Source organism: Anser anser (genome assembly GCF_964211835.1).
Source record: "Anser anser genome assembly, chromosome: 22".
In the NCBI taxonomy this organism is placed as follows: domain Eukaryota; kingdom Metazoa; phylum Chordata; class Aves; order Anseriformes; family Anatidae; genus Anser; species Anser anser.
This window is the reverse complement of record NC_139743.1, coordinates 5499218-5520792: the sequence shown is the minus strand read 5'-3', so window position 1 is coordinate 5520792 and position 21575 is coordinate 5499218. Positions and strand designations below refer to the sequence as shown.

Below are 21575 nucleotides of genomic sequence, written 5' to 3'. Positions count from 1 at the left end.
GTCCGGCGCAACAAGCTCTAAATCCTCTCCTTCCTGCTGTGCACGTTTTGCTGCTGTTTGTGTGGTGGACGCTGATTTCACGCAGTGCTGGAAACCACCACCAGGCCCAAGGTGCCCACCAGCAGGGCATCGCTCCCTGCCCAGCCTCAGAAGCAGCAGCTCCTGCAGGCGCTAACACCACGGGTTTGACCCGCTGCACCTAAACCTCAGCACTGGTTAACCGGTTTAGGAAGGCCGTAGCTACTTTTTTTTCTGTTTTCTCCTGTTCCCATTCAGGTACAGATAACGGCAGCACCCTGGGCGCGGATGCAGTCAGGCAGCAGAGCCCTGGGACAGCCACAGCACCTCCTCCCTCCCAGCTGGGTCTCTCCCCAGGCAAGCCGTCTCGTGACTTTTGTGAGTGTGGACGGGGAGGAAAAGAGGAAAACAAGCATAATTATACAAGGACGTCTTTTATTTCAGTACATTCAAGACAAAAAGAAAAGAAAACAATTCGAGAACAGGATGTACCTTCACTCAAGGCTTTATCTCCCCTGCCCCTCTCCATTTTCCTCTCTTCCCTTTTACAATCAGAAATTGCATAGAATTTGTTTTTTCAATCAGAAAATTCAACTCGTCGCCGTGAAACCCACGTCTGCACCGAGCGGAGGGCGAGCTGCTGCTGTTGCTAGGGAGGTGAATATTGTCCTCGCACGAGATCCCACCCCGATGGGTTTTCTCCAACGCCGCGCGCGGCATCGTCGCTGCTGGACGCGGGCAGCGAGCCGCCCCGGGCGCTGCGTGGGGCACGGGCAAGGGGAGCTGGTGGGAAGGGTGCTCCCACCCCGTTCCCTGCTCTCTTTTCCCCCTCCTCAAAGGGCTCCCCGACCCACACCCCAAAAAACAGAAGGGAATTTAAAAAAAAGAAAAAAAGCTAAAGATAACCCCAGAACTAAACGAAAGACACAGAACCCCTGAAATTCCAGGCGTTTCAAGGCCTCTTTGAGTTCACTGTGTTGGTTGGTTGGTTTTTGGCATTTTAATATATATATATCTATGTATATATATATATTTGTATATATATATATGTACGTTAACAACAACTCAGATGGACTTTCAGCACGTGCTGTTCCTCGCAGGGAGCACGTCCCATCCCTTCCTCCCTCTCTCAGGCCGCCTGCCCCATTCTAGAAAGGGAGAAGTTTAGCACCTGGAACCTGGTGCCTCGGAGACTAGGTCCTGGAGTACCCCAAACGAAACGGAACGAAATAATAACTCCTCCCTTCCCGTCCCTCGTCCACAGCAAAGAAAAAGTCCCTCCCCCCGCCCGATGCGAACACCCCCCCTGTGAGTCTGTGTGATGGGGAGACAGCGGCCTTCCTGCTGGCCTGGGATGGAGAAGCTCCAAGAAGAACTCTCGCCCCCGGGTGGGCGATGTCTGCTACACGAATCACCCGCCGCGTCCCCTCCTTCCCACCCGGGAGCTGCGTGGAGACGGCTGCTGGAGGCAGCCCAGCCAGAGGAGCTCGCTCCTGGTGCCTCAGGTTTCGGCGAGCCGCGCGTCCTCTCCAAAGCCCACCCTCCGGCCGGGCTTGTGCGTCAGCCCCAACGCGGTCTGCCGTGCTCTGGAGAAGCTGGGTAACTGCTTTTAATTTAAAAACGAGTTTGACATTGTACAAGTCCGTGTTCTGTAAAATGGAACAGGACCCTCTCGGCCCACCCCGGCTCCCCCCAACCGCCCCCCGGCTTTACTCGGGCTCGCTGCTGTTGGTGGTCTTCTCCCACTCCAAGCTCTCCTCGCTCTGCGCGGGCGAGCCCGGAGGCGGCCGTGCCCGGAGCCCCTGAAACCTGCGGCACTCGGGGCAGACGCGGATGTGCGTGCAGCCCCGGGCGACCAGGGCAGCTTCTTGTGCCAGTCTTTGTGCCAGGGGGTCTGGCTCTCCCCCGCTGCACAGCTTCCCGTTGCTGAGCGTGGTCGTGCTGCGGGCTCGGCGCTCCTCGGGGATAACGGGGCGAGTCCGTGTCATCCCCCCTCGCCTCCGACGGGGGTGGAAACTGTCCTTGCAGAGGATGATGTTGCGCAGCTCCGTCACCATTTCTTGGCACACCGACACCTGGAAGGCAGAGCCAGGACCCGCCGCTCACCCAACCGTGCTGCAAGCCCAGCCACCCTGCCTCTGCTCTGGATCCCGATGCCAAAATGCTACGGGATCAGGTTCTAGTTTGGCCACTGGATTTTGATACCAGCACTTGGACCCTCACATTTGTTTTAGCCCAAGAGATTCCACCTCTTGTTGGAGACCCTTCTGGATCTCCAAATCAGCTTGGGATCCAAACCTGTTGGAGGCAGAATTTCTCAGATGTTCCAGCCTCCAGGGAAAGTACCTGGATCTTGTGCACCTCTGATCCCTTCAACAGCCCTTGGAGCATTCCCTACAGCCTCGATCTTACGATGAAGGTGTACGTGAGATGTCCCTGAACTTCAGACCCCTACCCAGAGCTGAGGTCTCAGCACTAGGAATGCCATAAGTACTTCTACCCCCTCGGGACACTTTCAGGTCCTACCTCTGACTGCTCAGAGTGCCGAAGGCTCCACAAAAATTCCAGCATTGCCATAAAAATCGCTACGATTAAGCCACAGATGAGAACCACGAAGATTCCACCAATGTTCTCCATCCCCAGGCCTAAAACAAAGCAGAAGAGACAGCGCTGTGGGGAGGCAGGCACGACATAAATTGCAGGCATCATTGTGCAGAAATCCCAACCCTTTGCTGTTAGCACTACGCACACCCAGCCAGAGACCAAAACCACGGAGCCAGCACCGTCCTATTAATAGCTGGCTGCATGACTCAGATGGCAAACCAAATGACTTGCAATAACTGCACGATCGAAGACGCATTCTCAGAAATGATGATTTTGCAGATAAACAGCAAATACATTGGAGGAAAGTACAAAGCAATTTGTGGACAAACCGAAAACAGGGGGGAAAAAACGGGAGATCAATCGGGTACATTAATCCCTGCAAATTATTCACCCAGCTCTAGTTGCTTTGAACTTTGCGACAGCAGATGAGCAATGCTGTTAAGGAGGCAGAGATGACGAAGACAAGAAAGGGCTTTAAAGGAGGCTGGTACGAAGAAAACCTCCTTTGATCGCATTACAAAGTGCTGGTGAAAAATGATTACAGCTGCTTGTGTTGCAGTAGCAGGGAGAGGTTCCAGACAAGACCACGACCCAGAGCCGTTTGATGTGACTTGGTGGCCACGTGGGGATGTTGCCCAGGGGTACCTGGTCCTAAACCTGCCTGTCCTAAACAGCTTGTGCTCCAGAAACCTCACAGCTGGAGGGAAAACCCAGCCCTCAAGAACCCACCCTGAGCTTCCCACGTGCCAGGGATGTCACCTTGATTCCCACCACGACTCCTGTCCCCCAAAAACTGCCTAAGCCCTGCAGAATGGGACCGAAAGGGTGCTGCAGCAGGAGCAGATCCAGGGAGCAGTGCCTGCCTCTTAGCGCACGCTGCCCAAAAACCAGCTCTGCTCTCCTCGGCTTCTTGGGTTTGGGTCTCAAGTGGCCAGGGCTCCTGATTGGGCTGATTACTAAAAAGCATGCGGTGTTTTGCACCGAGGTGACGGTATGAGGCCATTACTCAACAAGAGCATCTATAAAAACCTTCCTCTCCCCTCTGTAACATTAAATCAAAGTGCAAGAATCAATGATTTATTGACTTAATCTCTGCATGGCTTTTAGACATTAAATCTCACCAAAATCCTTGTAAATCGCTGACCTGTTTTGTTCTAAAACGTAAGAGGTCACAATTCTCCCTCCTTCTCCATCATTCTTTTGGCATTGCCTCCAGAGCAATCCAGTGACTCTGTAAATCAGCCCATCGCAGAGACGTTTCCACTAAGACAGCAATTACAGGGCAGAAAACATATCCCATAATCACAGTTTAGACCCAAGATAAAGGCCATCCTCTCCTCCCAGCATCTCTCAAATCTGAATTTAAGGCCAGGATCAGTCTCTCTTCATCCTTCCACGGTTCCACCTGGGTGTCAGATCAGATACCCGTTCCCAAGCTTACCAGAGAGGGATTTCTTTCCTCTGTGGGCAGTTTTTATCCCCTCTACCACCTCCCTGCCCAAATCCTTGAGAACACCTACGCTTTCTCTCTGATAGGATACAGCTGGGGATTTATTAACGAGGCGAACAAACCACCAGAACCTTCTCCAATCCCTGTTCCACTGTTCACTAGGTACATGGAAGAAGAGCCTCTATCCTTCCTGCTTGCCTTCAAACCAACTATTTTATTAGGTTGTCACCTTGCCTTGAGGCCAGTTGTCTTGCTCTGGCCCAGCACCTCCTGCCTCCAAGCCACGGATATGTGCGGGGCAGCAGGAGGGATAACCAGCACCCCATCCCTTTGGGGCCTCATCCAGCCAGCTCACAAGCTTCATGCACAGCCCAACGTCTGCTGTATCGTCAGGAAAACATGAGCACAGTCGTGCAGCCGGCTCGGCTCTGTCTCTGCACTCGGAGAGGTCAGAGGACTCGCCTTGCGACTGGGCACTGCTGGCCACATAGAAAATGCTCGCCGAGGAAAGGGCGACTGCCAAAACGAAAAAATGCAGCAACTGCGGGAAGCTGGCAACTGCTGTCATGCTGGGACATCAGCCTAATGTGGTAGCTTTTATGGCAATTTGCATAGCATTACCCAAAAGAATTTGCTCCTCAGTTTACAGATGTAGCAATAAAGTCCTTGTGTCCCTTCCCCCAGCTGTCTGAAAGGCGCTTTCACTCGGAGCCATTAAGCAGCGGGCCTGCGGTGGAGATCCATCTCCCTTGCAGGAACCCAGGATTTTGGTCTGATCCCTTCAGCCATCCATTTTCCCATGTAATGCTGCAGACATTCATTAGAAGCTAATTTCCCCTCCATATGCCTCCAATATTTGTCATTTGGTTGTTCCGCTATCTTTGCCCCAGGCAAAAACACACAGCATGAGGCACCGCAGAGCTGTTTGGCTTTCTCCTTGAATTGTGAAGGAAGGAACCTCGGGTCAGGAGAAGGGGAAAAAGCGATTCTCTGGCGGAAAACCCAGCAGTACACACGTGCAGACGGACCTTCATCCTTGCACCACTGCCGGGGATGCTCCTACCTCCTGGTCCCTACGGTGAGCCACGGGCGGGGGGCGCAGCGTACCTTTGGCCCTGTGGTCCTCCTCCTTGGGACATTTGCCTCCTTCCCACCACTTGCGCTTCAGGATTTCCAGGCGGTTGTTCTCCTGCAGCTGGAGAATGGCCAGGTCGAACTCGTCGCGGAACACGGAGCCTGCAAGAGCAAGAGGCAGGCGCTAAGGCACCGCTCCGGCCTGCCTGCCTCCCGCTCGGCCCCGCGCGCTGCCCTGCCACCAGCCTGCCCCGAACGCTCCTCCTGGCACCTTGGGAGCTCTCTTACTCCGTGCCAGCCCTCAAAACCCACTGCTCCCCCGCTGGGGCTGTCCATAAATTCACCTCACTTGCAGACAGCAGTTCTGCCTGCACCCCAAGACCCACATACGGCACTTAAAGGAGTCTGTAGCCAGGGAGAGCTTTGCTAGCCTTGCTCTAAGGCTCCTGTTTCAATCTGGTGCACTGCAACGGCGCTGGATCCAACCTATGTTCACGGGAGAGGATGCTCAGCACCCAGCCCCACTGCAGGCCCCGTTATTCCTGGGGCCAGAGCTGCAGAAGAAGGGCCGTGGGAACGGCAGCAGCTCTCCTGGTAACTCTGCACTATTGTCCCGGCGAGCAGCTTTCTGCTCCTCTTATCTGCTACGATTTCACTGCTTAACAAGACAATGTCAGAACAAATTTAGTCATGAAAGTACAGATCTGTACTCACGATCGGGTTACCGTGACTTTACAAGCTTACTCATGTCAGCTAAGCTATAGTAGCTGCCTGTGCGAGGGTTCTTGCGTCATTCAGCTCAATTTTGTGTGGCTACACGGGGTGCTCAGAGGTCAGGGACCAGGCGTCCGAGCCTGAGAGACTGGCCCAAAGATCAGCGATCGTTTTGGATAACAACCGCTACATCCTTTTCCTTGCTGCCCTGGGAGATGGGCTTCTCTTGTTGGCTCTCCTATTTGAAAGACAAAAGCCCTGCATTTGGTGGAACCTGATCAGTAGGTGAGATAGGACTGAATCGTCCAATTCTCTCTCTGTCCGGGAGTTTTAAGAACCAACAGCTGTTAAGACACTACAGGAGTTGCACCAGCATTACTTTTACAGCACTTCTGAGGTGAAGCGAGAAGCACAAAACGATTCAAAAACCACTGGTTCAAAAGGGAAACAGTCAGCAAAGAGCATGTATGCAGAAAATAAGCAGCAATTTTGAAACATCTTTCACACGAATCATTTAAAGAGCCGCAGTCACGTGTCACCTGGCTCCGGACCAGAGCAGGGTCTCGCACATCTGGCCCTGAGCGTGCACCTAGGGCAGCTGCAGTGCATTTGATTTTCCTCCTGAGTTTAAAAAAAATGACCCTGGGCAGAGCCGTGAAACGTGACCTCGGCCTTAGAGCCGGTTCAGCCTTTTCAAATGCTCCGGTCCTCTGCTGACAGCTGAGAAGGACTAGAATTTGTCTTCACTGCCTACCGACGGGCATGCCAATCCCGTAGCCCTTGGTGTCCAGAAGGCCCCCGACCTGCGTGAGGTTGCAATTGCGCTGACGATAATACTCGTTCATGGTGGACTCCAGCAGGAAGGCGTAATTGGAGTTCAGCACGCGCGCGATCCCTTCCTCCGTGCTCTTCACGAAGACGCTGGGCTGCTTGGAGTACATGTAGTTCCACATCCGCTGGTACGTCTGGTAGCGGGAGTTCTGCCGGAGAGAGAAGGCAAGCATGGATAAGCGGGAGCACCTTGAGGCGATGTACACCCCGAATTAGACCCTTCTGTAAAATGAGGGTCCCCTTTCACAATGGGAAAAAGGAGTCGAAACAGATCTGGTGCCTGATTTGCGCACGGCTGCCTAACCTCCAGTTATTCCAACGAGATTCAGAGGCCCAAATGTCTTGGTGGATTTGAGACTTTGTTGGCAAGGCTGGGCATGAAATGCATACCTAATCCCAATTAGTTCCATCACGTCTCTTTGCATAAATTCAGTTTGCAAAAAATGCAGTTTCCGTAACTGTATCGCAAACAACCAAAAAAAGCCAGAAGAAATAGCTGACGGATGGCTTCTTTAAGCCACTGAACGCTTCCCATGCCCTTGTGCTCAGCAGGCCACCAGAGACAGACACCGCCAGCCCGAGAAGAGCACCGAGGTCTGGGCACAGAGTCAAAGCTCTCCGGATTTTGCTGTTCCCTGAATCGGGATTTTGGTGCAAAAGGGAACCGAAGTGCCTGCTTATGAGAACTGGGGGCTTTTGGCTGAACGTAGGTTGGACACAAAGCAAGGTGCTCCAGCAATGGGTGCTGCGGGGTGAGGACAGCCTTGGCCATGCCTGCTCAGCCCACTGCTGCACTTGAGTCACCACCCTGACACCCAAGGCAAATGGATCCTTGCAAACGGGGCTGCAAATGGTCCGAGAGCACCTTGCACTCCTTTCTTTCCCCCCACCAGCTACTCCAGCACGCACCAGGCAGCGCAGAGCCACAGACAGGGTTTTAGCCTTCAAAGTCTGCCTGGGAAGAACCGAGTGCCTCGTACACAGACACTTTATTCACTTGGGCTCTTCAGCTCATTTTAGGTGTGACGTTCTGCTTAAAAGTAGCTTTTTGCCAAACCCCTGAAGGGCAGAAAGTTAGGCTGAAAAGCTCAGGCTCACTTGAGATGTTTCTCAGGCTTCTTCCCAGTTCAGCTCAGACTCAGTGGAAAAGAGAAGTGAGAAAAGCTTTCTCTCTTTCTCTCCTCTTGGTATTTCAACATGTAATAAACAAATAATCCTCGAGCAGTTTTGTGTACCATCAGAGCACCGCAGAAAAGATTCACTCATTTGTTTCCCTTCTGAATCCAGGAGGGAAGCCAGAAATGAAACTGGGCTAAATAGCACGTATCAAGTTTGCACACGCTTGACTTGTGTGTTTTCAGTGCCCCTGACCCCATGCAAACTCCGCTTTGCACCAGCACATTTCCATAAGCTGGCCTACCAGGGGACTGCAAACATTTCTTTGCTTACCCAACCTGAGGGACTCTCACAGAGAAGCTAAGATCACATCCAACATGCACAGGGACATGGAAATCCGACTGCAAATGCTCGGCTGCTGAGGACCACGTTGTGCCATCGCTGACACGGGGATGTGCACCCCTTTCTCACCTACGTGGTGGGGAACTCCAAACGTTAAGTCACTTTTTGAGTCTGAGCAGAAAGGTCTGCTCCCTTGGGGTCCAGCACAGATGTCCTGAGCCCAGTCCTCCAGCATCCCAAAAGCGTGCTGGCTGCTGCCTTACAAATCCCTACCTTCCCTAGCCTCTGCTGTGCCACCTCCACCATTTACCCCGTCGCCACACGCGGTGGAATTAGCCCTGCGCAACCAAACAGCCAGGGAGCTCCCCGAATGTCTCCTCAATGCCAGAAACCTGGATGCCACACACCAGAAAGAGGCCTGGCAGGCTGGGGCAGCATCCAAAGCTGACCGAAGGGTGCCCTCCGCACCCCCTGCCCCGCTTAGCAGAAGAATGGGGTTTACTTGGAAGAAGGTCATGCTGGAGCCGCCGTGAATGGTGCCGTACTCGATGGCTGTCTGGTCAGCCAGGTCATCCACGGATTCGATGGGGACATCCATCCGCTGCACGGTGAGGAAGGCTGCCAGGTTGGCCGTGTAGGAGGAGATGATGATCAAGGTGAAGGCCCACCTAGGGAAAGAGGAAGCGAGGACAGTGAGAGAGACAGTGAGCTGCGACTAGAATCATTAGGGTTGGAAAAGCCCTCCAAGATCACCTGGTCCAACCATCCCCTACCACCGATGTCACCCACTAAACCATGTCCCTAAGCACCACGTCCAACCTTTCCTTGAACACCCCCAGGGACGGTGACTCCACCACCTCCCTGGACAACCCGTCCCGATGCCTGACTGCTCTTTCTGAGAAGAAATGTCTCCTCATTTCCAACCTAAACTTCTCCACGGGCTGTGTCTGACCTCCATCCCCGTCCCCTGCCTCTCCATCTGACCCTGAGGGCTGCCTTCCTTTCGAGGAAGGCTGACCTTCTTACCAGACTCCACTGACGCAGCGCGTGGACAACGCCTGGGGGGCGATGGTGGAGCCTTGCTGCATGAAGCCCCCGACGGGAAACCACAGGCTGTTGCCGAGCGAGTACTGGTTGATGAGGAGGTTGCATCTGCCTTGCGAGCAGGGGTGGGGGCTGTACCACTCATACGGCGTCAGCCTGACAGGAGAAATAACAGGTAGCTCAGGTAACTTGCTAGGAAACGGGGTGAAACTTGGGTGAAAAACAGCAAAAAAAAGTTTTTTTTTTTTTTTTTAAAAAAAAGGAAAGCTGAAAAGCCCTAACTCTCCTGGAAGCAGATTTTTCTGAGGAGGAAACTCTTTGCTGTCAGTCGATGCCCAGGGCTCAGAGCTGTGTGAAATGCTTGCTCTGAGATTCAGGAGCCAGAGGTTTTGTTGTGAGATCTGCAAAAGTTTTGAGAGGCTGTGCTAAAACCTGGCCAAGGGCTGTGGGGAGGCTGAAGGCCTACGTGTGAATTTGTAACGCAGACAAGAGCGGCAATCATAATTCCAGAAGCGCATGGTCTCGATGCAGAATGGAAATCAGGCATCTCCTGCTGCGTTCCCTGCCAGAGAAGGAGCATCCATGGCAAGTTCCAAAGCAAAACACGTGAGACCTGGCCGAACATCGTCATCAAGTAAGAATTGTCACAAATGGTTGCTCCAAGAAGGTCTGGTTGCCCCAGCAAGGTCTAGATCTAGGTCCCAGGTCTGGTTTGAAGCCAAGTGCTGACGTTTCAAAGCATCGCAAGCTTTCAGCACTCACAGGGATGGGACAGGGGTGGGAATCTGAAATAAGTGACAGCACGTCACTGAAGTGATGGCAGCCCGGCTCTCTTTTTGGGCTGTTTTCAAACCTCGGTTCCCTGGTTGCTAAGAAAGTCGTCTAAATCCTACGCTGCGGTTCATTGTATCGCTAATTGTTAGCAGAGCTGGTTCCTGGGCGGCTTGTTTAGGGGATACTGCAATACAGCTGCAGGGCTGTGCCAGATTGTGCAGCATTTCACCCAAAAAGCTGTTAGCTTTCAGCCCTGCCTCTCCCACCTCACTGCAGTGCTGGTTACGGAGGTTATTTCCTGAAGACCTCGTGCTGGGGCCCAGGACTGGCAGTAAGACAAGCACTGAGCTGGGACAGCGCTCTGAAGTTTGCAGGGTCAGGAGCTCCTCACGGCCGAGCTCAGCATCCAAACCTCTGCCTCCGGAGGAAGCCAGGCAGAGGCACCTTGCTGGAGGAGGATGTTTAAAACGCGGAGAGGGGCTGGAAGGGCACCACATCTCAGTCTGCAGCGTGCCAGGCTGCATTATTCAATGGTTTCTTCAGGACCGTGCTGCTGAGGCTGTAACGGGATTCAAAGAAAGCCTTAGAGCCCTGTCAGCATGACGACTTCAGCCATGCTAAGGGACCAAGTGACAGCACAGCTCCATTTTCGTAACGAGGACTGGGCATTAACCACGTCCCAACGCAGCGCTCGAGCCCTGAGCACACCTCGCTGTGCATCTCCAGCTCAGAGCCTACCTGAGAGCGAAAAGCCCCGTCCGTGGCACCCGAATCCAGCAGTTTGCCACGGGGTGAGGGCAGGCAGCCCCGCAGCACGGCCCCTGGAGCGCTGACCCGCTGCCTTGATGGGAGACACGCCGCAGAGAAGCTCAAAGCGCTCGGTGACATTTTTTTAAGGCTGATTTAAATTAGTCATAGGGAATCTGAACTGAGAGCTGTCAGGCGAGGCTCTGCACGTCAGCTGGGAGGCTCTGGAGGGATATTAATGAACTTCCCCGTTCTGTACACACTGCGTTTTGAAGGACTGACACACGTCCTGCAGTTCGCATTAAAATCTCTCAACGCATTCGCCGGCATCTGCCCTTCGTGGCTGAGACACGCCGTTGGGTTTCTCTCTTGCCATCTGAGAACCCGCAGCCAGCAGCACCGTTTGCACAGCCCCTGCCCTAATCCCCATCCTTGTCCCACTCTTCCCAGGCAGTTTTTGGCACCACGGGGGCCACGCACGCTCCTGTCCCCCCCCCATCCCAGCCATGCCCGTGGCCACCCAGCGCTGCCACCGGGTGATGCTCTCCCAGCAAAGTCCCCATCCCCAGCTGGGGGCTGGGACCACCCTGCCCCTATTGCCGCGTCCCCTGAGCTGGTGGCCTTGGGGACGTGCCCACGTGCAGCCCCTCGCCACGGGGCTGGGAGCGTGACGCTAGATGGCACCGCGAGGAAAGGAAAGGCGGCGGCGGCCACATTACCGAGCAACCAAGAAGAGGACGCAGCTGACGGCCAGGTAGGCGAGCAGCATGAAGAGCCAGACGCCGGGGGAAAAGGGGTCCAGGAAGGAGAAGTAGCCAGGCTTGCGGCCCTGGAAGGGAAGCAAAACTGAGTTTGAGCTTTTTTTTTTTTTTTCCTATAAATCGAGCAATTCGTTCTTAAAAGGAGACAAAGAGACACACCTGGCCTGATGGTGACAGTGGCTGGGAGCGACAGAAGGGAAATAAAAGAAAGAAAATGGAGATTTGCAAAAGTCTCGCGGGGGTGAGACACGGCCACGAGCGAGCACGCCCTGCAGCAGCTCCCCGCTGGGATCCCTCTCCTAAGACCATTCCTCCCCCTACAAAAACAAGGGCTTTTGTTCCTCCAGGCAAACAAGCAGGTGAACTGATGGAAAGGCATGACAACCGCAGCCCTCTCCTCGCTGGCAGGGCGCGCTGCCCTGCTCGCCTGCGGGATCTGCAAGGGGGGAGCCCTGGGTCACCCACCGGGCTTCAGACCGCACGTGGTGGCTGCGAAGGGGCACCCCTGGGTGCCAGCAGTGGGTGGGAGCGACAGAGTGGGGAGAAAACATTTTAATGCAAAAAAGAGAAAAAAAAAAAAACACCCTTTTGCAATATTTCTGGCTTGCTTTCTTCAGCCTTGAAATGTTCCTGCTGTACAAAACTCAATAAAATTATTACTTTTATCTCCGAGAACACGGTATTTTTATCTTCAGGATGCGTCAGAATTTCCTGCTTCTACCTCAGCAACACCACCTTGGAAAGGAACACCTTCCTCCTCCCAAAGTACCTTCCAAGTTTCACAAGGACGCTGCCACCACCGAAATCTCGTCGAGTTTAGTGACGTTGGAACAAAGGGAGGATCGATTTCTGGAAGTTTCTCGCAGGCTGAACACCTCCCGTTCTGCTGGGAGCATCTCTCCTGCAGCCACCAGCTCCGTGCACGCGGCTCCTCTGCGGCACAGCCTCCTCGGGGGGGGAAGCAGGCGCTGGTTTATCTCTGAGCAAACTCAGTGCCGCTCGGGGGAGAGGCAAAAAGAGAGCAAAAGCCACAGGAGTAAAGAAAACGAAACCCCAAAAAGCTCTCTGTGCAGTCTGTAGTACCTCCGTGGAGCAGAACGCGCTTTGTTTAGGCACCGGGCACGTCTGATGCTCCTCTCCCACCGTGTTCAGGCGACATTCATCGGGCTCAGGACTCTTCTTCGCTCACTGTCTCCTCCAAAAGGCTCCCAGCAAAAACTCACAACTCCTAATGTGGGGCTAAAAGCATTTGTTAAGGCTGTGCGCAGGTGAGCACAGTCAGTCCTTGCACCACAAAACCTCAGGCTTTAGGGTCTGGAGCCCTCATTTTTCTGTAATCCACTGCCTCCCTCTGCTCGTGGCACACATAAACTGATAAATAGCAGCTGGTAACAAAACCCACCTCACTCCAGTTGCTGTAGCAAGCCCGGTGCCTGGGATAGACCAAAGCATTTTAGAAGTGCACTTAATCCCAAGGCAGTGAACGATTTTCTGTTTTCACAAAAAGTCCCCAGGAAACATAGATGAGTTTTGTTTCCTTACACAGAGACAAGAGGGGCATTTTAAATTCCTTCTTTTCTATAAAAAGACTGTTTTACTACTGAAATATTCCTACACTTATGCAAAAACTGAATTTCACAAGGTCTTGAAATTCTTCTGAAGACTGAGATGTTGCTAGAAAAGGCAATAGTTGTTGCACAGAGACCTTCCTCTGACAAAAATATCTAGGATACTGCGATATTCTCAGCTCCAGTCACCAGCTGGGACCGTAGTATCTCTGAAACCTTCTACAGCAAACTCTGCCCTACAAATTACTCCGTAACATCTCGTCCCTGTATCCTTAAGGACAAGAGGAGCTGGAGGCTGGGATCTACAGTAGTATTTTCAGAGGTTCTGGCTTGTTAAGCCTTGTAACAAAAAGATGAGTTAGGAGTCAGTGGTTCGCACCTTCCCGTGTCCATTTTTGACTCGTGATGCCAACTGGGAGCCAAGGGTAGGTGTTACCAAAGCTTCTTCAGCAACCACACGGCTCTCCTGAGTGCCCCACGCACCCCTAATTCCCTTTATCACCTAGAGCAAGGCTCGTTCCGCTGCCTCTCCCTCCACAGGGGTTTGTAAGCTCAGATACAAGCTTGGGAAAGGGGAATTACGAGGTGGGAAGGCACCTCCTGCCTTCAGCCGAGCAAATGGGAGCTTCTCCAAAATAAATCGGCTCCGAGCGGCTCATCCTTGCCCGGCATCCCAGAGCCAGCAGGGAATTCCCAGGCATCGTCGGCGCCTCAGCCGCGGCTCCCTCGTGAGATGCTCCTGTAGCAAAGTCCCTTTCTGTAATTAGGGCCTCAACGTCTTCTCCGTGTTTCCGGGGCAGTTTGTCAATAAATTACGCTCATTAGGGAAATTGCGTTGGAAGCTGGAAGTTCCAGGCTTGGCAGTGAGTCTCTCCTGTGACTTGCAGCAGTAGTAGTTCTGCTTCTCTTCAGCTGCAGTCATTTCCAGGCTGCTGCTACATATTCTTTTCATTCACAGTCGTGGATAAGAATAAAGATATTCTGTTCCCACGGAGGGCACAAACTCTCTCTTATCTGTCTGTTTTGAAGATGGGACTGACAATATCTGGTGTCTGTCAGATATTTTTAGCAGGTCCCAGTACAGCGTTGTTAATTGGAAGAGCTATTTTGCCTGGAATAGAAATGTTCAAAGTGCCCAATAATTGATGAAGGCCTCCTGCAGATCCTCAGACGGAGGCAAGAGGGATTCACTCACCTTCTTCAGGGGTTCCTGGAAGTCCTCGTGCTCGGCCAGGCAGGAGGTGAGTTTCTGGAGGGGGCAGATATTGGGGTCAGAGCCTGACTGTGCAGGACATGCAGGGAAAAGAGGAGGAACCAAATGTCCTGCTGGGTTCAGCAGTGCTCAGGCTCGTAGCAGACACCTTGAGCTCCTTGTTTGCCCCCCCGCACCATGCGCTCACCAGGACAGCCTGGAGGGACTGGCTGGGGAGGAGCTGTGGCATCGGTCCCCAAAGTTCTTGCATCTTCTGCAGCAGTCAGAGAGCCCCTTCGAGCCTCAGTTCACCTGTCCTGAGCTCAGCTCTTCCAGCGTGCTCACTACATCGACGCTTTCCCATCTCAAGGGAGAGCACAGCAAAGGTTTTCAGGGCTGATGACCGAGGATCACGTGCAGCCTGGTCCCTCAATCCCTTCCACAGAGGCAGGTGTGAGCAAAACCAAGTGTGTGCTACAAACAAAGCAGGCTCCCAACATACCTCTGCGCAGGAAAAAAAAGCAGCAGGCACCTGCCAAGGAGGACCTGTCATTACCTCCTGCCCTCCGCAGGGCCCACCAGGATGGGAAGGCAACAAACAAAGCGAGCCTTTTCTCCTCGCAGCCCGCGAGTCAGAAAGCCTATTAGAGCCCCCGCGTCAGAAATCCATACTTGATTATATCACAACGAGTGGAATTGAGAAAAATGACAGCCCCATTTAAAGCTGCCATCTTCGGTTATGTGTGATAAGAGGCGCAGCGTGGTGGCTGGGCCGGGTGGGTGGGGAGGAGAAAAGGGGGAGAAAGCATTTGCAAGCGGAGTTATACGGAAATTAAAATAAAATGTCATCACGCTGGGAGGAGACTAGGGCACAGAGGCTACTCCTCAGCAAGAGACACGTTTGTGGTTATTTATTAGCCTACGTCTGAGCTGCGCCGCGATGAACATACGTCAGCTGCAATTTCTGACATTGCGGAGACGTCTGCTGGGGTGGGGAAGGGAAGGGAGGGGCAGGGCGGCCGCCCACAGCTGCTCTGCAAACCCCATCCTTCCAGGAAAATGGGAGCGAGGAGCCTTTCCGTGTTAAACACGTATTTACCAGGTTAATGAGTTAATTCTGCCCAGCTCTCAGACAGCATCCTCAGCGCAGCAGGAGAAGCTGGGGACCCCCCTGCCATGGGGGTTCCCCATCAGCCTCACGCCGTTCGAGGAGCAGGACCTCGCTCGAGGTTGTGGGGTTGATCGGAGGCAGAACACACACAGGACTCAATCCCCAGACTTTAAAACCCATGTGAGAAAGCAAGGAGCTTGATTATAATCCCAGCCAAGTGACGCTGGCAGGAACACCCCCAGATGCACGGGGGAACTGGCGGTGGGAAGGGAAAGGTAGCGGGGCAGGGACAGTACCTCACAGCCGCCGAAGCCTAAAGGGTCTGTCTCTTTCTGATCGGTTAACTACTGATCCTAAATTCTGCACGTACCAGAAGAAATGGAATTTTAACTAGATTTTAATTACTTGTTTGTTCTTGGCAGGAGCAACTCAGCGCGGAGAGATGCATGCGCAAGTTTGTTTATGCTCGTGCAGAACACTGCATCTCCAACAGCCTTGCGAAGGGAGAGAGGGGGCAGGGAGAGGCAGCTCTAATTGTTTTATCCCTTTGGCTGCTATTGTTGAGCTGACAGGAGACCAGGACTGTAATTCTCATCCCATTTGGCATTGTACAGAGCACACTGCAAAGCCATGGGCTGGGAACAGAAGGACGTCCTGTTGCGCTCGCCTTCTGCAACACCTGGGAAATGGGGGCTTGGAGCTGCACGGCTCCTCCTGGGGGCTCCCCCCCCAAGCTGATGCAGGAGCAAGGGTGTCCGAGAGCCCCCCTGCAAGGCAGCAGCACCCTGGGGACCTCCTGGTTCCCTGGGGAGCACCAAGCTGTGCCCCAGGAGGGAGCCAGCACGGCTGGAGGTTCAGCAACGGGAACCGAAGGCACCGAGCTGACACGGGGTGAAAAAGAAAATAAATGTCCGGCACATTTGTGTTTAAATAGGAAAAGAAAATATTTTTATGAGTCATTCACTGTTCTTCCGTAACTAGGCGCGTTTGCATGCAAATAATGGAGGGACGTAAATGGCTATAAAATAAGTCGCTTACCATATGAACTCGGTAGAGAATGCTAATTCCCAAAGTCATGAATGGCTTAGAGAAATCAATCACCTTCTCCCGCTCCGCAGTAATCGTCAGCCCCGCCACTGCCAAATCGGCTTTCTGGAGAGAGAGGAGAGCAGAGATGAGGACCCCGAGTCTGGGAAGAGGCAGGGAAGGGGGCACAGCACGCCCAGGGCCATGCACCCGCTCCTGGAAGGTGGGTGTCCCATCCCGATGGGACGGGGTGCGTCTGCTGCAGGGCAAGACCTGGCTCTGGGGAAAGCAGCAGGAGTTTTCCTGGTGATGTCCATGCTCACCCAGCGTGTTTCACACAGGCACCCCAAAGCATAACCCACCTCGTGCTCCGGACCACTCTTTGCATCTCCGTAGCTGTGGGTTGCAGCCTCCCGCTTCCAAAGCCCCCGTTAAACACAGCCGCCCCCTTCCCTTCCAGACAAGGCTGCTGTTACTTGCAAGCACCGTAGGTAGGAAATCACAACAAAGCACCATTATTGCTCACAAACCCCGAGTCGTGAAGTTTACAAGCCTGCCAAACCCAGACTCCCAAAATTGCAGCTCAGACTCCAAAAAATTCAGAGGACTGGCGTAAAAATTTCCAGATTGACTTGCAAACCAAATGAGATTGGGGGGCGAGGGGGGGTGTAAAATTTATTCCAACGTTAATACCCTTGTAACATAGATAAGGAATTTGAATTTTAAATATTATATTTATTACTGTAGCTCTTTTAATGTCGGTAATTGCTTTCTATAAAAATGAAACCTCCTCCATTCTCTTATACATTTGTTTGCCTGCTTTGCAGGATGACAATTATGCATGTGGAAAGAAAGAAAAAGGGGAGGAGGGGGGGGGGAGAAAAGCTATTTGCACATGTTGTCCCCGAGTTTCATAAGGTCTGTGCAGAAGCTAAGGCACCATCAGGCCTGAAGACCCGATAAAATATGCGGCTTATCTCTCTGGATCCATGCCCTACTTGCAAATGCACCACTCAAAGGCAAATTTGCTGGTGCACCGCTCGTGCCACGCTCTCTGCCCCTGCTGCTCTCGCTTCTTCTTCCCGAAGAAAAACAGGGCCAAGTGCCTCCTGGCTGAGGTTTGCCCGTGTCTTTCACTCCCGCAGCCCCAAAACCACTTTGAGGCAGATGGGGAGGACGGGCCAATAAAAGGCAGGAGCTGCAGGAGCAAAGGGCAGCCCTACTGCAGCCTGCAGGCTGGAGGAGAAGGGAAAGAAAGGCAAGGGGATCAGCAAGCCTGCCCGCTAGCAGGTAAGGGGCACGGGGCACGGAGAAGGTGATATTTCACAGCCCGTGCAGGACGGCTTTATTGGACAAGCCCACTGCCGGATTTTTGCAATTGTTTCCCAGCAGCTATTACAGGTTCCTGGGAGGTGCAGGCTGGAGTGAATTATGAGCTGGGGAGGATTTCTGCCTAGCCAGACGTTTACCCACAGGGTTTTTAAAAGGCACCAGCAATCACAGCACCGTGTGTGAGCAGTTCAGCCCTATGTAAGCACCAGGAGATTACAAAGATGGGATCAATTCATCTGTGGAACATGGCATGTGAGGAATTTTATCTGCGGGGAAAGCCTCAAGCTTCCTAACCCTCTCCTGCCTATGTTAACAGGGTTTGCAGGTACCATTGTCCCGGGGAGAGCTCTGCCAGCAAAGCCCCTGGTGAAGATACAGCTCATCCTGACAATGGATTTCCTCTCCCAGTTCTCCAAAAAGTGCCACGGGGTGCCAAAGGATCGGGCTGAAGCACCTGGAGAACATCCCGTGGGCACGGGCCTTCACGGGGTGCACCTGCTGCCTGTGCCGAATGGTGTGAAGGCAATTAGAGCCCTTCTCCCTCTGCTCTTTCCCTGCCGTCTCAACTTTTGTCCTCCCAGGAGGCAGCACCAGAGCCCCAGCCACTTGCAGGCTGCTGTTACCTCCGCACACCCATGCTCGCCTCCTCCTTTGGCGGCTGCTCCCCGCAGCAGAGACCTGGCTGCTGGCGGCTTTGTCTGCGGCTCTGCTCCCTCCGGCTCCCTCCTCTCCCTCTCCTCTCCAGGCTCAGAAGTCGGGCAACTTCAGGGCTGCTTTCTGACAGCAAGAAACTTTTGATCTGGGAACGGCACGCAGCGCGCTCCCTGCCTGCCCGTCATCCATTTCATGCTTTCGCCTGCGCTTCCTGATGTTCACCCAGCTCGTGTGATTCACCGGGGTCAGCGTATCTTGGTTACAGGCAGCGCTGCAGACCTCGGCGCTCTCCTCCCCTCCCCACCTGAGCACGGGTAGGAGTCGGCGTTTTATAGCCCGAACAATGCATTTGGGGGGAGAAACGGGTCTCGTTTCGTGTGTCTGCGCTCCATCCGCGTCCCAGCTCTGGGGAAAGGGAAACCAGGGGGCGAAGGATGGGGGGGGGGAAGAGGGGCAAACGCTGCGGGATTTTCAGCCTTCAGCACAGTTGCAGCTATAAATGTCAGCATGAAATCGGCTTAGAAAAAGACCCAGAGCGTTTTGGGAGTAGAAACAGGCGCTCCTTTAACAAAGCACCGCTCAGACAAGGCCAAAACTCTCACTGGGCGAGAGAAAGCCCAGGTGGGCTGGCGGCGGGGATAAAAGCACGAGCCGCCGTGACCGTACCTGGCACTAACCGTGGGATCTGCCGGCATCGGCAGACAAGCTTGTGCTGCCCCTGGAAAGGATGTTAAACACGGAGGCTGAGCCGGGCTCCTGAGGAGGAACAACAATTAAAGCAGCCTTACGAAGGAAATTGCGGGGACTGTCAGTCCGGAGGAGGCAGCCGCCTCCTCGCTGCGGATGCTGACAAGGCTCATCTGGAGGCTAATGGTGATGAATGGGGCCTGACGTCAGGCGCAGCCCGGCCGGGAACGATCCTGACGAAATTCCCGAAACGCCAGGGCCGGGTGGGCGGCCCTGCTGCGGCCCTGCTGCCACCCACGAGCCTCCGGCCGGCGGGGAGAGCCCGAGTGGCGCCAGGCTTTGGGCTGTCCGTGCTTCGGTGCGAAACGCACGCCTGGGGGATGGCTCCGGCAGCACAAACCTGGGATTTCTTGCAGGAGGATGAGTCCCTGACTTCAACAGCAGCTCGGCTCCTAAATCCCCTGTGCCCTCCTTGCCGGTACTGCCAACAGCACACACTGTGGCCAAGGGCAGGGGAAGGTATTTCTTACTGTGTCCCCTTGCTGTGAGGTCTGCAGCCCTGTCCTGTGGCACCGTTTGGTTGCTGGATTGATGCACGGACTGCCCATCTGATCTGCGAGGAGCTATTTCGGGTTGTGCAGGCAGCCAGGGACGCACATTCTTGCATTTAAAACCAGGGCCAGGTGAGGGTCACTCAAAACTGGTTTTTTTTTTTGAAGGATGTCTGTGAATTCTGCCGTATGCAAAGTGACAGCCTGAAAGCCCCGGAGGCTGCCACCCTCCGCCAAAGCCACGAATGGGGACGGGAGGATCAGTCATGAGCGCAGACACCAGCCTCAGGTCTGCCTTCCCCCTGCACTATCTCCAGGAAGGAGAAACTCTGCCAGGTGCTCCTGTGCCCTTGGCAAGGGCCAGCTGGGATGACGCACAGGGAAGGGGGACCCTAAAAGCCACCCAGGACCGGCAGGGACGCCCACCCAGCTCACACCACAGCGATGTGGGCATGCACACCGTGTGCACGACAAGATCAGCAGCACGCCACCGACCTCCACCACTCGCCCACCCACACCTCCCTCCCACCTGCCCAGCTCCCCCCGGCACGTTGGCAGCCCCCCGGCGCACACACAGACCCCCCCCTCCCTCCCTCTCGACACCCACACACAGCTTTTTCTCGCTGAACACCAACACCCACTGCAGGACTCCGCCAATTTTGGAAGAACTTCTCCCTCTTATCCCCTTCCTCCACTCCCCTATCCTTGGAGCAGCTGAGGAGAGGGCCTCGGAGCACAAAGCACCTCCCGTGGTCACGGCAGCGGAGCTGGAAAAGCCTCACCCCAAAGCCTTCAAGTCCTTCCAGGACTGCAAGATGCACAGCTTCATCTCCCCTGCTTTAAAAAGAGCTTTAATCGCTGCTGATCTCAGCCAGACTCAAGCCACTGATGCAGAAGCCAAAGGCCCAGCACTGCTCCGCACCCCATCGCTCCCCAGACGGTGCTGTGCAGGGAGGGACGGCAGGAGCTCGCTCTCCCCAGCCCCTTCTCCCTTGATGCACCCTAAGGCACCTCCTGCAGCAGCACCAGCCTCACGCCACCCACGGGACTTGGACGCACGGGCACGGCACGGGCCAGCACTGCTGTCCCCGTGGCACCCGGTCCTTGCACCTAAATGCCCCGCAGGGCCAGCTCCTGGTCCACGCGCCCACCAGCACGCCCACCACCTTGTACCACCCTGCTATTTAAACATCAAAAGATGCCTGGGCAGCTGACAGAGGCTGCAGAAAAAGAAATCCAAGTCTGCATGGAGCCTGCTCCTGCCCGGGCTGTGCTGTCCTTCAGGTGAGCGTGCTGGCGGGGACAGGCACCCGGCGCTGGTGCCCAGCTGAACAGGGCACTGATCCGGCTGTCAGAGGGAGGCCCTGGGAGGCCTCACAGCAAAACCCCAGCATCACGTTCCTGCCGGTAAAGCCTCCTGGCAAGACCACACCAAGCCACAGTGTCTGCTGTCAGCTTAGCCCTGTTCCCCGGGGGTAGCCCCGAAGTGGGTGAAGGCAGGCGCTGCTGCCGCAGGCGCTCCCGGGCACAAACACGGCTCCTCGGGAGGAGCAAAGGGTGCTGAGCACCAGCAGTGTGCTGAGAGCTGATGTACAGGCACCGAGCACAGCCACCAAGGCGCTCCGCTACCCAGACAGCGAGTACAGCCGTGGTGGAACAAAGAGAGAGCTGTCACATCGCCTGGAAAATACGCTCGTTGGCTTGTAGCTGACTAGCGAATTCATTTCGGCTCGAGGACGTGCTGGGGAAGAGAAAGGGAAGACAAGACAACCATCGGGGAGTCAAAGCCAGGCTTCCGTACCGCGGCAGGAAGAAGTGAGACGTAATTCTTTCCGTGCTGTTGTCCCCGAAGGCTCCAAAGGCAAACAATAGGCGAGAGGAAGATTCGCTGTTCCCCCCTGTTTGCTTGTTATGGATAGCAGGCGTGTAAGGTGTCAGCCCAGCTGCTGGAGACTGAAGTCTTCTGTGCCAGACCCAGC

At 54.4% G+C, this 21575-nt stretch overlaps 1 protein-coding gene across 7 annotated transcripts in view; it reads right to left on the bottom strand.

Annotated features, from left to right (window-relative positions):
* Positions 1-436: 436 nt before the first annotated feature.
* GRIK4 (glutamate ionotropic receptor kainate type subunit 4) overlaps positions 437-21575 on the bottom strand; it is a 171000-nt gene continuing 149861 nt past the window's right edge. For 5 of the 7 annotated variants that reach the window (XM_083808314.1, XM_083808317.1, XM_083808316.1 and 2 more), the window contains 9 exons: positions 16385-16498; positions 14239-14292; positions 11434-11543; positions 9176-9349; positions 8652-8817; positions 6615-6840; positions 5180-5308; positions 2545-2663; positions 437-2093 (listed from right to left, as the gene is read on the bottom strand). In XM_083808314.1, coding sequence (XP_083664440.1) covers positions 1728-2093; positions 2545-2663; positions 5180-5308; positions 6615-6840; positions 8652-8817; positions 9176-9349; positions 11434-11543; positions 14239-14292; positions 16385-16498 — 1458 coding nt within the window. In that variant the 3' untranslated portion in view covers positions 437-1727. Of the gene's footprint in view, positions 2094-2544; positions 2664-5179; positions 5309-6614; positions 6841-8651; positions 8818-9175; positions 9350-11433; positions 11544-14238; positions 14293-16384; positions 16499-21575 lie in introns of those variants that run through there. The other 2 variants (XM_083808318.1, XR_014574624.1) reach the window with 2 other exon arrangements.